This window comes from Lucilia sericata, unplaced genomic scaffold (genome assembly GCF_015586225.1).
Source record: "Lucilia sericata isolate MDLA Ls3-8-SP2 unplaced genomic scaffold, ASM1558622v1 Contig000770F_arrow, whole genome shotgun sequence".
NCBI classification, from domain to species: Eukaryota; Metazoa; Arthropoda; class Insecta; order Diptera; family Calliphoridae; genus Lucilia; species Lucilia sericata.
In genome coordinates, this window is record NW_023994766.1 from 23223 (window position 1) to 39675 (window position 16453).

Below are 16453 nucleotides of genomic sequence, written 5' to 3' on the forward strand. Positions count from 1 at the left end.
GAGCAGAAAATGTCTTTGCAAAAAAATTTCACTCTCATGTGGTATACAAATTTTAAAATTGCAATTTCCATTAAATTTTACAGCACTCATGTTGGCAAACTGTTTTAGACAAAAAAGCTAGATTTCAATTATGAAAAACAGATAAATAGATGACTATTTAATAGTCTAATCTTTCAGAAACAACTCTTGCAACAAATTAAAATTCTATTAATTTTCCACTACAATTTCGAAAAGACTCTTAACAAAACAAGTAAATATACTGTTTTATTTTTTTTTTATTAAAAATTGTGTAATTGTGAACAAATGTTTGCTGCTTTTTTAAAATTTTTCAAATAAAAACTATTTTCATATTTCTAGGTCATCATTTTGCCACCAACCAACCAGCAAACAACGTCATGTATAGACACACATTTAATGTTCGATCAAAATATTTTTAAAAACAAACCACACGTTTTATAAAAAAAAATTATAATAAGTTTTTATTAATAGTTATTTATTATTTACATTGATGGCGGAAGACTGAAACATTTGTAGAATACTCGAAATTTTTAAAAAAATATTGCATGTTTCGAGAATTTTTTTTCAAAATGTTGAAATTTATTAATTAATAATAAAAATTTGATATTAAGAAATGTTTCTTAATGTTGCTTATAGATACAAGTTAATTAAGGATTGCTGACTAATTATTTTAGTTTGAATTCAGTTCTAGTTCAATTCTAGCTCGGTTCTAATTCAGTTCTAGTTCAGTTCTAGTTCAGTTCTAGTTCAGTTCTAGTTCAGTTCTAGTTCAGTTCTAGTTCAGTTCTAGTTCAGTTCTAGTTCAGTTCTAGTTCAGTTCTAGTTCAGTTCTAGTTCAGTTCTAGTTCAGTTCTAGTTCAGTTCTAGTTCAGTTCTAGTTCAGTTCTAGTTCAGTTCTAGTTCAGTTCTAGTTCAGTTCTAGTTCAGTTCTAGTTCAGTTCTAGTTCAGTTCTAGTTCAGTTCTAGTTCAGTTCTAGTTCAGTTCTAGTTCAGTTCTAGTTCAGTTCTAGTTCAGTTCTAGTTCAGTTCTAGTTCAGTTCTAGTTCAGTTCTAGTTCAGTTCTAGTTCAGTTCTAGTTCAGTTCTAGTTCAGTTCTAGTTCAGTTCTAGTTCAGTTCTAGTTCAGTTCTAGTTCAGTTCTAGTTCAGTTCTAGTTCAGTTCTAGTTCAGTTCTAGTTCAGTTCTAGTTCAGTTCTAGTTCAGTTCTAGTTCAGTTCTAGTTCAGTTCTAGTTCAGTTCTAGTTCAGTTCAGTTCAGTTCTATTCAGTTCTAGTTCAGTTCTAGTTCAGTTCTAGTTCAGTTCTAGTTCAGTTCTAGTTCAGTTCGTTTCAGTTCTATTCAGTTCTAGTTCAGTTCTAGTTCAGTTCTAGTTCAGTTCTAGTTCAGTTCTAGTTCAGTCTAGTTCAGTTCTAGTTCAGTTCTAGTTCAGTTCTAGTTCAGTTCTAGTTCAGTTCTAGTTCAGTTCTAGTTCAGTTCTAGTTCAGTTCTAGTTCAGTTCTAGTTCAGTTCTAGTTCAGTTCTAGTTCAGTTCTAGTTCAGTTCTAGTTCAGTTCTAGTTCAGTTCTAGTTCAGTTCTAGTTCAGTTTCTAGTTCAGTTCTAGTTCAGTTCTAGTTCAGTTCTAGTTCAGTTCTAGTTCAGTTCTAGTTCAGTTCTAGTTCAGTTCTAGTTCAGTTCTAGTACAGTTTTAGTTCAGTTCTAGTACAGTTCTAGTTCAGTTCTAGTTCAGTTCTAGTTCAGTTCTAGTTCAGTTCTAGTTCAGTTCTAGTTCAGTTCTAGTTCAGTTCTAGTTCAGTTCTAGTTCAGTTCTAGTTCAGTTCTAGTTCAGTTCTAGTTCAGTTCTAGTTCAGTTCTAGTTCAGTTCTAGTTCAGTTCTAGTTCAGTTCTAGTTCAGTTCTAGTTCAGTTCTAGTTCAGTTCTAGTTCAGTTCTAGTTCAGTTCTAGTTCAGTTCTAGTTCAGTTCTAGTTCAGTTCTAGTTCAGTTCTAGTTCAGTTCTATTTCAGTTCTAGTTCAGTTCTAGTTCAGTTCTAGTTCAGTTCTAGTTCAGTTCTAGTTCAGTTCTAGTTCAGTTCTAGTTCAGTTCTAGTTCAGTTCTAGTTCAGTTCTAGTTCAGTTCTAGTTCAGTTCTCTAGTTCAGTTCTAGTTCAGTTCTAGTTCAGTTCTAGTTCAGTTCTAGTTCAGTTCTAGTTCAGTTCTAGTTCAGTTCTAGTTCAGTTCTAGTTCAGTTCTAGTTCAGTTCTAGTTCAGTTCTAGTTCAGTTCTAGTTCAGTTCTAGTTCAGTTCTAGTTCAGTTCTAGTTCAGTTCTAGTTCAGTTCTAGTTCAGTTCTAGTTCAGTTCTAGTTCAGTTCTAGTTCAGTTCTAGTTCAGTTCTAGTTCAGTTCTAGTTCAGTTCTAGTTCAGTTCTAGTTCAGTTCTAGTTCAGTTCTAGTTCAGTTCTAGTTCAGTTCTAGTTCAGTTCTAGTTCAGTTCTAGTTCAGTTCTAGTTCAGTTCTAGTTCAGTTCTAGTTCAGTTCTAGTTCAGTTCTAGCTCAGTTCTAGTTCAGTTCTAACTCTGAATTCTATTCGGTTAAGTGTTTGTTTGACAAGAATTAATTCGATTGCTAATTAATTCATGATCTATTATTATCTACACAACTGTATTACTCATAAAAATTCCAACAGAATGCATTCCATTTTCCTTCTATACTTTAACATCAAACAAACTCAAATAATTCTTTATAGAACCTTTTACGTAAACACGTGATCATGTTGCATTCATTGGATTCCATTCTCAAATTGAAAACGATCAACAAAAATACAAAATGACAACAATAAAAACAAACATGCAGGTAGTAAATGAGATTTGATTTAATTTATGCATTTATTTCTTTACATTTCATACAATTTCCACGTCCATAGATAAAAGAAACAATAATAAAATGGAATAAAAAAAAGTATTGAATTTTCATAAGGGAATACCTTTTATTTTAATACAAGTATTTATATTGACGTGGGAGTGTTTAGCGTGAAGTGAATCATAAAATAGTTTTATATTAAAAGTTCTCAAATACAAATAAGCTAAGTTAATAATAAACAGATATTTAAAAGAATTTTTTAATTAAAAGGGTAATTAATTAAGACAAATTAGTTTTTAAATTGTTCTAAATGTTTTAAAAACTTAAAATATTTCTTAGATATTTTTGAAATTTGTTAATTTTAAGAATTTGTTTTTAAATTTCAAAATTTTAATTGCAGCCATTAAAATTAACATGAAAAACATGTTTTTTCAGAAGTTTCATTCAGAAATATTATATCGAAAGTCTTCAAATACCAATTTCTAGCGAAATAAAAAGTTCCATGACCAAGTGTTATTTAATTCGACTGCACGTATTTGTTTCTAACCATGAAAATATAAATTTCCACTTTGAAAAAGTTTCGATAAAGTGGCATGTGCTCATAAATTTTCATGCTTTTCATTTTTCAGAATTATTTTTTGGCACAAATTCTAAAACAAATTTTGCCAAAAATGAAATTCATTCTCTTTGTGGCGATGAGAGCACTTAACCTTAACATTCGAAAAGAAAATTTAATATGAATTTGTTAAAACTTTGTTTTTCTTTATAAATAAAAATAAACAATTTGTTAACACTAATTTTGATGAAATATTGAGTAAATAGTTTAAATTAATTTTATGGTTCTTCGACAAATTTTTGGTAATAAGTTAGTACTGTCTGTTCTAGTTCAGTACTAGTTCAGTTTTAGTTCAGTTCTAGTTCAGTTCTAATTCAGTTCTAGTTCAGTTCTAGTTCAGTTCTAGTTCAGTTCTAGTTCAGTTCTAGTTCAGTTCTAGTTCAGTTCTAGTTCAGTTCTAGTTCAGTTCTAGTTCAGTTCTAGTTCAGTTCTAGTTCAGTTCTAGTTCAGTTCTAGTTCAGTTCTAGTTCAGTTCTAGTTCAGTTCTAGTTAAGTTCTAGTTCAGTTCTAGTTCAGTTCTAGTTCAGTTCTAGTTCAGTTCTAGTTCAATTCTAGTTTAGTTCTAGTTCAGTTCTAGTTTAGTTCTAGTTCAGTTCTAGTTTAGTTCTAGTTCAGTTCTAGTTTAGTTCTAGTTCAGTTCTAGTTCAATTCTAGTTTAGTTCTAGTTCAGTTCTAGTTCAATTCTAGTTTAGTTCTAGTTCAGTTCTAGTTTAGTTCTAGTTTGGCTCTATTTCAGTTTTAATTCAAATATTGTATTTAATTTTTTTATTAGCAAAGTTCTGGTTATATTAGGAAACTGTGTAAATGTCCATTCTTTAGTTCATGTGATGACAAGGTTATTAGATCAATAAATATCTAGACTGCTAAAATTTTAAAAATAAAATAGTTTTCTTATAAATATAATTCGATTTATTTAAGTATTCCCAAAAACTCATAAACTAAATTCGGGTCGACATTTATGCTTTGTTCATTTATACGTGCTAGAAAAATTGGAAAAATATACATTTCAGTAGCTAAAGATTTGGACTTTTTTTTTAGAATTTTATGGCTGATTTGTCATTTTGAAAACGTAGTGTCTGGCACAAAAAAAAATATTGAAAACATTCTGAAAGTGACCACAAGTGTCTACGATTTATTTGAAGGTGTTACAAAAACCACATAAAATTTCTTTAACATAAAAAATAAACAATAAAATTCTAAATTTATTAAAACCCCTACGAAGAAATATCACAAGGTCTTTAACATTTCCTGCTAAATATATTCTCTTAATTTATATGTATATTTTTGCCTTGAAAGACGATGACAAGTCAAAAGTTTTTAAGAAAACTAGACAAATGGATGGCCCTTTTATCAGAGGGCTTTCAGTTCCAGCTCATTATGTATGCGCTCCATTCATTAATGTTCTCAGTATCAATTTCCTTTTTCTCGTATAATGATTTTTTGCAATGTTGGTAGATTGATTGAGTAATTAAATAATGAATGAATAATTTTCTTTATTATAAATAATATAAACATTGTAATGCATTACCTATTCATAAAAGGATTTTACAAAACAAGTCGTTAAACTTTTTAATTTTAAATGTTTATAAGTTTAACAGGTGTTTGAAAGAATTGTTATTTCGAGGAGAGAGTAAATTGTTTACTAACACAAAAAATTTACAAAAATCAACTAAATAAATTGTTTTGTTAAAATTACATTGTAATTTTGATTAATTAAATGTAATGCTTTGGTTTGTTTTAAATTTACTAAATGGATAGTGCAGAGCTAATGATATACATATTTGTTAAATTAACGAACTTTTAATAAACTCATAATTATTATTTATGAAGTGCCATACAATTACATAGTCGTATGTAAACTATTAATTAATTATTGACATGCATACGTATTGTACTTATTTCATTCATTACAATTAGGATGTCCATCCCTTAGTTGAAAAATTAAAATAATGCAAATGGTACCAAATAAAAAATAATGTCTTCTCGAGTTTAGTATAGTTTCTAGTTCAGTTCTAATTCAGTTCTAATTCAGTTCTAATTCAGTTCTAGTTCAGTTCTAGTTCAGTTCAGTTCTAGTTCAGTTCAGTTCTAGTTTAGTTCTAGTTCAGTTCTAGTCAGTTCTAGTTCAGTTCTAGTTCAGTTCTAGTTCAGTTCAGTTCGTTCTAGTTCAGTTCTAGTTCAGTTCTAGTTCAGTTCTAGTTCAGTTCTAGCTCAGTTCTAGTTCAGTTCTAGTTCAGTTCTAGTTCAGTTCTAGTCAGTTCTATTTCAGTTCTAGTTCAGTTCTAGTTCAGTTCTAGTTCAGTTCTAGTTCAGTTCTAGTTCAGTTCTAGTTCAGATCTAGTTCAGATCTAGTTCAGTCCTAGTTCTGTTTAGTTCTGTTCTAGTTCAGTTCTAGTTCAATTCTAGTTCAGTTCTAGTTCAGTTCTAGTTCAGTTCTAGTTCAGTTCTAGTTCAGTTCTAGTTCAGTTCTAGTTCAATTCTAGTTCAGTTTCTAGTTCAGTTCTAGTTCAGTTCTAGTTCAGTTCTAGTTCAGTTCTAGTTCAGTTCTAGTTCAGTTCTAGTTCAGTTCTAGTTCAGTTCTAGTTCAGTTCTAGTTCAGTTCTAGTTCAGTTCTAGTTCAGTTCTAGTAGTTCTAGTTCAGTTCTAGTTCAGTTCTAGTTCAGTTCTAGTTCAGTTCTAGTTCAGTTCTAGTTCAGTTCTAGTTCAGTTCTAGTTCAGTTCTAGTTCAGTTCTAGTTCAATTCTAGTTCAGTTCTAGTTCAGTTCTAGTTCAGTTCTATGTTCAGTTCTAGTTCAGTTCTAGTTCAGTTCTATTCAGTTCTAGTTCAGTTCTAGTTCGTTCCAGTTCAGATCTAGTTCAGATCTAGTTCAGTCCTAGTTCTGTTCTAGTTCTGTTCTAGTTCTGTTCTAGTTCTGTTCTAGTTCAGTTCTAGTTCAATTCTAGTTCATTCTAGTTCAGTTCTAGTTCAGTTCTAGTTCAGTTCTAGTTCAGTTCTAGTTCAGTTCTAGTTCAGTTCTAGTTCAGTTCTAGTTCAGTTTCTAGTTCAGTTCTAGTTCAATTCTAGTTCAGCTCTAGTTCAGTTCTAGTTCAGTTCTAGTTCAGTTCTAGTTCAGTTCTAGTTCAGTTCTAGTTCAGATCTAGTTCAGATCTAGTTCAGTCCTAGTTCTGTCTTAGTTCAGTTCTAGTTCTGTTCTAGTTCTGTTCTAGTTCAGTTCTAGTTCCATTCTAGTTCAGTTCTAGTTCAGTTCTATTTCAGTTCTAGTTCAGTTCTAGTTCAGTTCTAGTTCAGTTCTAGTTCAGTTCTAGTTCAGTTTTAGTTCAGTTCTAGTTCAGTTCTAGTTCACTTCTAGTTCACTTCTAATTCAGTTCTAGTTCACTTCTAGTTCGCTTCTAGTTCACTTTTAGTTCACTTCTAGTTCAGTTCACTTCTTGTTCAATTCTAGTTCAGTTCTTGTTCAGTGGACTTTTATGTTTTAAATTTTTCGGAGTTTCACCACAAACTAAATTTTTCACCATAAATCCAGTTTTTTTACTAAAACCTATGATTTTTATTCAATAAGTTTATTTAATGAGAAGGGACTCCCTATTATTTCAAGTACAAATCTTAAGAATTTACTTTACACATTACCTTGTGCATTGCATGTCATGTATATAAGCTAAAGAAGTATTTACAACAATTAACTTAAGTAGTTTTTCAACATCATACAAAAATTTGTTACTAAAATAAATGAATGAATCAAATTTAGGATTTTTATCCTCTACGGCCCACCTATGGTTATTTTAAGCAATTCACATTATTTACCGCGATTTTCTGCTTATTGTAACTACCCAAACTCTCAAAATTTATTTAAATATTATAAGATTTTCACACGCAAATTTTATTCAAACCAGTAGTAGTAGTAAGTATTGTTTTATAGCTTAGCCCTGTTTTTCCTATAAAATGTTGAAAAACTGACAGAATTACATTACTGGATGTCTGGCCTAAACTGTTAGTTTACATAATTATGTTTTTTATTTTATTAATGGTTACTAATTTTTTTTATTGTGTAAAAAACGTGTCACTGACCTTTCCGCCAGTTCAGTGTGTTTTTTTGTGTAAATTTCATCACGGTTTATTTTAAACATTTTATATCATTATTGTAGTATTTTTTTAGTTTTTGTTTAAATATTACAGTTAATTAGAATTTGTAGTATTGTTTAATTAGTGTTGATTTTTATGTGTTGTTTAGTTCAGGTTGGTTTAATTTATAGTCAGTGTATTGTTGACATTGTAACACTATTTTGTAACAAGTATTTTTGAATTGATTGTGTTCAGACTAATTGAAAATGTTGTGGAGTAACATGTACTTACTCTAGTGGTAAGCTAAAATTATACAGAACTAGTATCATGATTGGTTATTTGAGGGTAATGACCTGTTCCAATAATTTAAAGGTCAGAAACACACATTCGAGATGGATAATTTGGGACCTACAGATGTCACCTATATGCATACCTATAAGTTACTATCAGGAAATTATGGAATATTTCCAGCTTCTTTTAATTCCCCATTTTATTTAACTTTTAGTTCTCCCATTTAATTAACTACAGTTTGCTAAACAATTTTCACACTACAAAGTTTTATTTTTTCCAAAACGTTTAATAGTTTATAAATGGGGTTTAATAACCGTAACAGTATTTATTTACCAGCTAAACTTAAAAACATTTTTGTTAAAGTTTTATTATTTTTTTCTTTATGTGTCCCAGCTCTAATTAAATATTTTTAAAAATATATTTGCTTTTCTATTTAACGTTTTACTGCAAAAATAGTTGGAACCGGTTTAATTTCAACACTTGTTTGACTTTTTTTTTGTTTATTCAATATTATTAGAATTTTGTATTTATACAATGTAATTAAAAGTAATTGTTTAAAAATTTACAATAATTAACTATCAAAACATGGCTTTAAAACAAAATGTTGTTAGTTGTTGCATCGGATTAGTTTTAGACGTCATAAGTCAATACAAACTGAAAGTCTATGAATGCTAAATTTTCACTTAGAATTCCACCTATTTTTTCTGTTCTAGTTCAGTTCTAGTTCTGTTCTAGTTCTGTTCTAGTTCTGTTCTAGTTCTGTTCTAGTTCTGTTCTAGTTCTGTTCTAGTTCTGTTCTAGTTCTGTTCTAGTTCTGTTCTAGTTCTGTTCTAGTTCTGTTCTAGTTCTGTTCTAGTTCTGTTCTAGTTCTGTTCTAGTTCTGTTCTAGTTCTGTTCTAGTTCTGTTCTAGTTCTGTTCTAGTTCTGTTCTAGTTCTGTTCTAGTTCTGTTCTAGTTCTTTCTAGTTCTGTCTAGTTCTGTTCTAGTTCTGTTCTAGTTCTGTTCTAGTTCTGTTCTAGTTCTGTTCTAGTTCTGTTCTAGTTCTGTTCTAGTTCTGTTCTAGTTCTGTTCTAGTTCTGTTCTAGTTCTGTTCTAGTTCTGTTCTAGTTCTGTTCTAGTTCTGTTCTAGTTCTGTTCTGTTCTAGTTCTGTTCTAGTTCTGTTCTAGTTCTGTTCTAGTTCTGTTCTAGTTCTGTTCTAGTTCTGTTCTAGTTCTGTTCTAGTTCTGTTCTAGTTCTGTTCTAGTTCTGTTCTAGTTCTGTTCTAGTTCTGTTCTAGTTCTGTTCTAGTTCTGTTCTAGTTCTGTTCTAGTTCTGTTCTAGTTCTGTTCTAGTTCTGTTCTAGTTCTAGTTGTTCTAGTTCTGTTCTAGTTCTGTTCTAGTTCTGTTCTAGCTCTTTTCTAATTCTGTTCTAGTTTTGTTCTAGTTTTGTTCTAGTTTTATTCTAGTTCTGTTCTACTTCCGTTCTAGTTCTGTTCTAATTCGGTATAGTTCTGGTTCAAAACTAGTTTGGTTATCGTTCAAGTCTATGAATCGATTCCTTTCAATATCTGTTTTAATGCAAATTAAATTAACTACATAATACACCTCATCACAGCATGTTCTATTAGAAAATATTAAATATATTTTTGTTAAATAAATAAATTTGTAAGATTTGTTTTTTAAATCATTCCTCACACCCTTTTTTCCGAAAAAATATAAATAAAGAAAAAAACTTTACAAAACAAAGGAAATAAATTATATATTTAAGTATGTGTTATACATATATTAATTTGATCTTGACAATGAATATCAAATTAATTGAATGACAACCAATACTCGCAGCACTACTACTAAATTATTTTACTTTTAAATAATTTCTATAATCAGCAAAAAAAAGCAGAAGAAATATTTTATAAAAACACGATTTTTTAAAAACAAACGTAAAAATGTTTGTAAACAATGAATATTATACAACTAACCGGTTTAACAAATAATTTAAAAACAAATTGAATTTTTGAATATACTAAATAACTAAAAATAAAAATTATTTTCTTGATTTAATATGAAGTCACCTGACTTCTAAAGATGATTTTTTATTAAGTTTACGAATATTTTTCGAAAATAAAAATAAACGAAAATTTTACTAAAAAAATGTTGTTAAAAATTATTCTTCCTTTTGAATATTTTAAAATATTTCTTTTCACAAATTTGAGCCATTTTGTGTATTAGATTAGAAAAACTTGTCTATATAAATTGTATACAAAATCTGAAATTCAAACATCTGTTTCGTATAATTAAAAAAAATATATCCCAACAACATTACATTTTTCGAACTTTTTTATAAACTAAATAATAAAAAAAACTTTATAGATAATTTGTTTTTTTAGTTTAACATTAAAACAAAAATGTCAACGAAAAATTTCTCTAACAAATTAACACCTCCTCGTTTTTAATTATTTTTTAAATATTTCATCTTGTTTTGTTTTAATTTTATGATGAGAAAATTTTAAAAATTCACATTATTTATTAACACAATGTGTTTTTGTAGTTTTCTATTTTTTAATAGATTTTCATTTAAAATATTTGCAATTTGTTATATGTATTTATTTTAAATAAACACCTTCTTTCATTGCTAAGAATAAATTTAAAAATTAAATTAAAATTGGTTTGTTATTGTAAAAAATTTGGATTTTTTTTTTTAATTTTTATTTTCACCACCTACTTTTCTTGAATTTTATTAGAACGTTTCACTGGTTATTTTTTTCGTTTAAAGAAAAGTCACTTGAAATATTTTATTTAATAAAAATTTTGTGACTTATTTGAGCGCGCTTTATTTGAATTTTTCTTATTTTTAACGTACCGCCGCCGCACGTACCGTTTATTTATACGTCTAAATATCAACTGTTGTTGTGTTTAGTTGACCATCCGTAGACAAGTGTTTACTTTTTAATCTGACAGATACATTTGATAATCGTTGCACAAAAAAATCATAAACTCACACACTGATAGATATTTAAATCTATGTGTGAAAATTTTTTAGTCATAGATACTTGTGGGGTGTTGCCAGATAAGTAGTTGGGTTTTTAGGGGGGTATTTTATTTCTTTTTTATATTGTTAAATGTTTTTGTAACATTTTTTAAAATATCTCAACTCTAGCAAATTAATTCAGAGTAGATATATACTATTTCAGATCCAAAGTGTGGGAAATCCATAAAAAGGGATTATCAAAACTTTTTGTATTAAATAAAAACTAAAGATTCCGCATTCCGCTCATTTCTAGTTCAGTTCTAGTTCAGTTCTAGTTCAGTTCTAGTTCAGTGCTAGTTCAGTTCTAGTTCAGTTCAGTTCTAGTTCAGTTCTAGTTCAGTTCTAGTTCAGTTCTAGTTCAGTTCTAGTTCAGTTCTAGTTCAGTTCTAGTTCAGTTCTAGTTCAGTTCTAGTTCAGTTCTAGTTCAGTTCTAGTTCAGTTCTAGTTCAGTTCTAGTTCAGTTCTAGTTCAGTTCTAGTTCAGTTCTAGTTCAGTTCTAGTTCAGTTCTAGTTCAGTTCTAGTTCAGTTCTAGTTCAGTTCTAGTTCAGTTCTAGTTCAGTTCTAGTTCAGTTCTAGTTCAGTTCTAGTTCAGTTCTAGTTCAGTTCTAGTTCAGTTCTAGTTCAGTTCTAGTTCAGTTCTAGTTCAGTTCTAGTTCAGTTCTAGTTCAGTTCTAGTTCAGTTCTAGTTCAGTTCTAGTTCAGTTCTAGTTCAGTTCTAGTTCAGTTCTAGTTCAGTTCTAGTTCAGTTCTAGTTCAGTTCTAGTTCAGTTCTAGTTCAGTTCTAGTTCAGTTCTAGTTCAGTTCTAGTTCAGTTCTAGTTCAGTTCTAGTTCAGTTCTAGTTCAGTTCTAGTTCAGTTCTAGTTCAGTTCTAGTTCAGTTTAGTTCAGTTCTAGTTCAGTTCTAGTTCAGTTCTAGTTCAGTTCTAGTTCAGTTCTAGTTCAGTTCTAGTTCAGTTCTAGTTCAGTTCTAGTTCAGTTCTAGTTCAGTTCTAGTTCAGTTCTAGTTCAGTTCTAGTTCAGTTCAGTTCTAGTTCAGTTCTAGTTCAGTTCTAGTTCAGTTCTAGTTCAGTTCTAGTTCAGTTCTAGTTCAGTTCTAGTTCAGTTCTAGTTCAGTTCTAGTTCAGTTCTAGTTCAGTTCTAGTTCAGTTCTAGTTCAGTTCTAGTTCAGTTCTAGTTCAGTTCTAGTTCAGTTCTAGTTCAGTTCTAGTTCAATTCTAGTTCAGTTCTAGTTCAGTTCTAGTTCAGTTCTAGTTCAGTTCTAGTTCAGTTCTAGTTCAGTTCTAGTGCAGTTCTAGTTCAGTTCTAGTTCAGTCAGTTCTAGTTCAGTTCTAGTTCAGTTCTAGTTCAGTTCTAGTTCAGTTCTAGTTCAGTTCTAGTTCTTCTAGTTCAGTTCTAGTTCAGTTCTCGTTCAGTTTAGTTCAGTTCTAGTTCAGTTCTAGTTCAGTTCTAGTTCAGTTATAGTTTCAGTTCTAGTTCAGTTCTAGTCAGTCTTACTTTCAATTCTAGTTCATTTCTAGTTCAATTCTAGTTCAATTTCTAGTTCAGTTCTAGTTCAGTTCTAGTTCAGTTCTAGTTCAGTTCTAGTTCTAGTTCTAGTTCAGTTCTAGTTCAGTTCTAGTTTCAGTTCTTTATCTAATTAAAGTATAGGCTATTATTGTTTTTCTTAATTTGTATTATTTTAATGATTTTAATAATATTTAAGATCTATTTTTAATATAGTATTCTGATTTATTTAGTACATTTAGTTGTGGGTTTTGTATTTTGAAAAATTGTTATGTAATATTTTGATTAAATGAACCCACCTTCGGTCTTAAGTAATTTCCAGTTCTAGTTCAGTTCTAGTTCAGTTCTAGTTCAGTTCTCGTTCAGTTCTAGTTCAGTTCTAGTTCAGTTTTAGTTCAGTTCTAGTTCAGTTCTAGTTCAGTTCTAGTTCAGTTCTAGTTCAGTTCTAGTTCAGTTCTAGTTCAGTTCTAGTTCAGTTCTAGTTCAGTTCTAGTTCAGTTCTAGTTCAGTTCTAGTTCAGTTCTAGTTCAGTTCTAGTTCAGTTCTAGTTCAGTTCTAGTTCAGTTCTAGTTCAGTTCTAGTTCAGTTCTAGTTCAGTTCTAGTTCAGTTCTAGTTCAGTTCTAGTTCAGTTCTAGTTCAGTTCTAGTTCAGTTCTAGTGCAGTTCTAGTTCAGTTCTAGTTCAGTTCTAGTTCAGTTCTAGTTCAGTTCTAGTTCAGTTCTAGTTCAGTTCTAGTTCAGTTCTAGTTCAGTTCTAGTTCAGTTCTAGTTAGTTCAGTTTCTAGTTCAGTTCTAGTTCAGTTCTAGTTCAGTTCTAGTTTCAGTTCTAGTTCAGTTCTAGTTCCAGTTTCTCGTTCAGTTCTAGTTCATTTCTAGTTCAGTTCTAGTTCAGTTCTAGTTCATTTCTAGTTCAGTTCTAGTTCAGTTCTAGTTCAGTTCTAGTTCAGTTCTAGTTCAGTTCTAGTTCAGTTCTAGTTCAATTTCTAGTTCAGTTCTAGTTCAGTTTCTAGTTCAGTTCTAGTTCAGTTCTAGTTCAGTTCTAGTTCAGTTCTAGTTCAGTTCTAGTTCAGTTCTAGTTCAGTTCTAGTTCAGTTCTAGTTCAGTTCTAGTTCAGTTTCTAGTTCAGTTCTAGTTCAGGTCTAGTCAGTTCTAGTTCAGTTCGTTCAGTTCTAGTTCAGTTCTAGTTCAGTTTCACGTTCAGTTCTAGTTCTAGTTCAGTTCTAGTTCAGTTCTAGTTCAGTTCTAGTTCAGTTCTAGTTCAGTTCTAGTTCAGTTCTAGTTCAGTTCTAGTTCAGTTCTAGTTCAGTTCTAGTTCAGTTCTAGTTCAGTTCTAGTTCAGTTCTAGTTCAGTTCTAGTTCAGTTCTAGTTCAGTTCTAGTTCAGTTCTAGTTCAGTTCTAGTTCAGTTCTAGTTCTAGTTCAGTTCTAGTTCAGTTCAGTTCTAGTTCTAGTTCTAGTTCAGTTCTAGTTCAGTTCTAGTTCAGTTCTAGTTCAGTTCTAGTTCAGTTCTCGTTCAGTTCTAGTTCAGTTCTAGTTCAGTTCTAGTTCAGTTCTAGCTCGGTTCTAGTTTATTTTATAAACGGTTTTACAAAATAAAATGTTGTTTATGAATATTGGGATTTGAATTTCATGAGGACCCAGTATATATATCCTATTATTTCTATGTGTTACAAACGAAATGACAAAAGCAATATACGCTTATATTTTTTGATGTTGGGTTGAAACTGATAAGACAATATAAAAGTACATACTAACGTCTCAAAGTCAATCGCTTTAAATAAAATCAATATATTACAGACATATTATGATAATAACAATTATACTTTTATATAAAATATTAACGTACATACTATGTATATTATCAAAAATATAACAAACCTATTATAACAACAATATTTCTTGTGAATTTGAGACTGACTGAGAGTACTTGAGATAAACTGAAACAAAAATCTTTAAAATTGGTAACTTTTGAAGTTTAAAGATAGTGGAATTAATAATAAATGCCTTTTTTTAAATAGGGAATGACTAGTTTGTGTCATAACACAATAAAAGTGTCTAGATTGTTAAAGTACTTTTTTTTAATTTTGATGTAATCTAATTAAATTAGGTAAACAAAGTAAATACGTCATCGAAATTGATTTATTTCATTAGAAATCTTTTAAGAAGAATAACATTCAATAAAAAATACATTTTGCGAAAATGTGACAGCTATTTTTATAAAATAATATTGTTTAACAAATTACCTTTAACATAGCAAATTTGGAAGCTAAATATGTATGTATATCAATTAAAAGCGGTATCTGGTATTTCTTTCTTCTCAGATAATTGTAAAAATATCTCCAAAGCATTTTCGAAATTCCAATTAGCTTCTTCCAAACATCTGTAATTTAAGTAAGATAAAATACAGCAAATTTAAAAGATATTTTAATTTATCAGGGATCATTGAACGTCCATTTAAATTAATTCTAATTTGTAACTCACCTTGTACACCATATGGACTTTAAACTAGTTGCCTCTTGAAACATAACCAACAAAGCTTCCTTATCGTTCAACGTTAATTCAGCTTTGTTCGATTTATCTTCACTTTTGAAATATTTGAAAGCGATTTTTGTTTGTGTAGCTGTAGGCGTAAATACATTTAGTTGATCATTAATAATTTGATAGTTTGTAACCATTTTCAGGGGACCCTACAAAGAAAGCCTTTTAAAATATATTTCATTAAAAAGTTGTATAAAACTTCTTTACCGCGTTACGTTGCACTGGCTTTAGTATGAACGTACGTGAAAATCCCATTAATATATCGGTTTCCATTATGCTAGGTGCTTGATCCAAATAAACGCCATTAACAGTAATAACAATCATGTTTTCCTTAAAGATTGTAGAAATTAAATTATTAGCATTAATGGAAATTTATCATTCCACTCTATTGTATTTTGTCAAAATTGTCGAAGCTTCAATTAAGACTGAAGATTTTTAAATTTTTAATCAAAAAGCTTTTATCTAATTAAAGTATAGGCTATTATTGTTTTTCTTAATTTGTATTATTTTAATGATTTTAATAATATTTTAAAGATCTATTTTTAATATCGTATTCTGATTTATTTAGTACATTTAGTTGTGGGTTTTGTATTTTGAAAAATTTGTTATGTAATATTTTGATTAAATGAACCCACCTTCGGTCTTAAGTAATTTCCATTTTTTACTATTTTCTTTTTATTTCTTTTTACCCCCCAATAGGGGATAATATATTTTATATACTTACATTATACACCATACAATCTGTGCTAAATGTCAGCATATCATGTGTAGTTCCAGGAAGTTCCATAAGTACTCGTATAATTTCACTGGGACCAAAATACATCGATGTATAAGCACGGTTAAATTCGATTTTAAGAACGTTGCGTGAAACATTTAAATATTTCAAAATACGTTTACTATTTTGTGCGGGTAATTTGGCCAAATTGTAGTTGCAAGTTAAAGTTAGAATAGACTTGGGGTGATAAAGATCTGAAAACAACAAAAAAAAACTAGTTGTTACAGGTATAACATTTTATATATAAAAATTACCTTTTAAATAAACACGATCATTTTCATATGTTTGAAAATAACGTGTTACAAATTCATTAACAAAATCATAGCCAGCTGTGTCACATAGGAAATTCTTTTGAGAAGTTAAATTACCTTTGGCAGTGATTTCCACATTATCCTGAAATAATAAAATTAATTTCCTAAAAAGTGTTTTTTATGTTTTAGTAAAAATAACTTTACCAATATTTTCAATTCTGGAAAATATTTTTTAACAGTTTTGATATATTCACCAGCAAAACTGTACTTGGAACATAAAGGATTGCCATCTAATCTTAAGGATCTAATACCCAATACACCTATATCTTTGATATCATATAAATCATGTATCCAATTATTACCCAAATCTATGGCTTTTAAATTACTCATCATGGCCAAAACTTTCGAAAAATTTGCACTTAATATCTTATTATGGGCCAAACGTAGTTCAATGCAGGTGGAGAGAAATTTACGTGAAGCTTGCATGAGAATGCGAGTTAAAATCTTAGGGGAACTAAGATTTATAACAATGTTTTCCAAACCTGTAATTAATTTTAAGAA

The 16453-nt window shown here is 29.6% G+C and overlaps 1 protein-coding gene across 1 annotated transcript in view; it reads right to left on the reverse strand.

Annotated features, from left to right (window-relative positions):
* The window catches only part of LOC119607972 (nuclear RNA export factor 2), a 34273-nt gene that overhangs the window by 14374 nt on the left and 3446 nt on the right, over positions 1 to 16453 (reverse strand). Inside the window, exons 8-13 of the mRNA XM_037962152.1 lie at positions 16097 to 16434; positions 15896 to 16034; positions 15591 to 15835; positions 15074 to 15196; positions 14810 to 15015; positions 14572 to 14708 (exon numbers count right to left, since the gene is read on the reverse strand). Of these exons, the coding sequence (XP_037818080.1) occupies positions 14612 to 14708; positions 14810 to 15015; positions 15074 to 15196; positions 15591 to 15835; positions 15896 to 16034; positions 16097 to 16434 (1148 nt within the window). The 3' untranslated portion in view covers positions 14572 to 14611. The remainder of the gene's footprint in view (positions 1 to 14571; positions 14709 to 14809; positions 15016 to 15073; positions 15197 to 15590; positions 15836 to 15895; positions 16035 to 16096; positions 16435 to 16453) is intronic.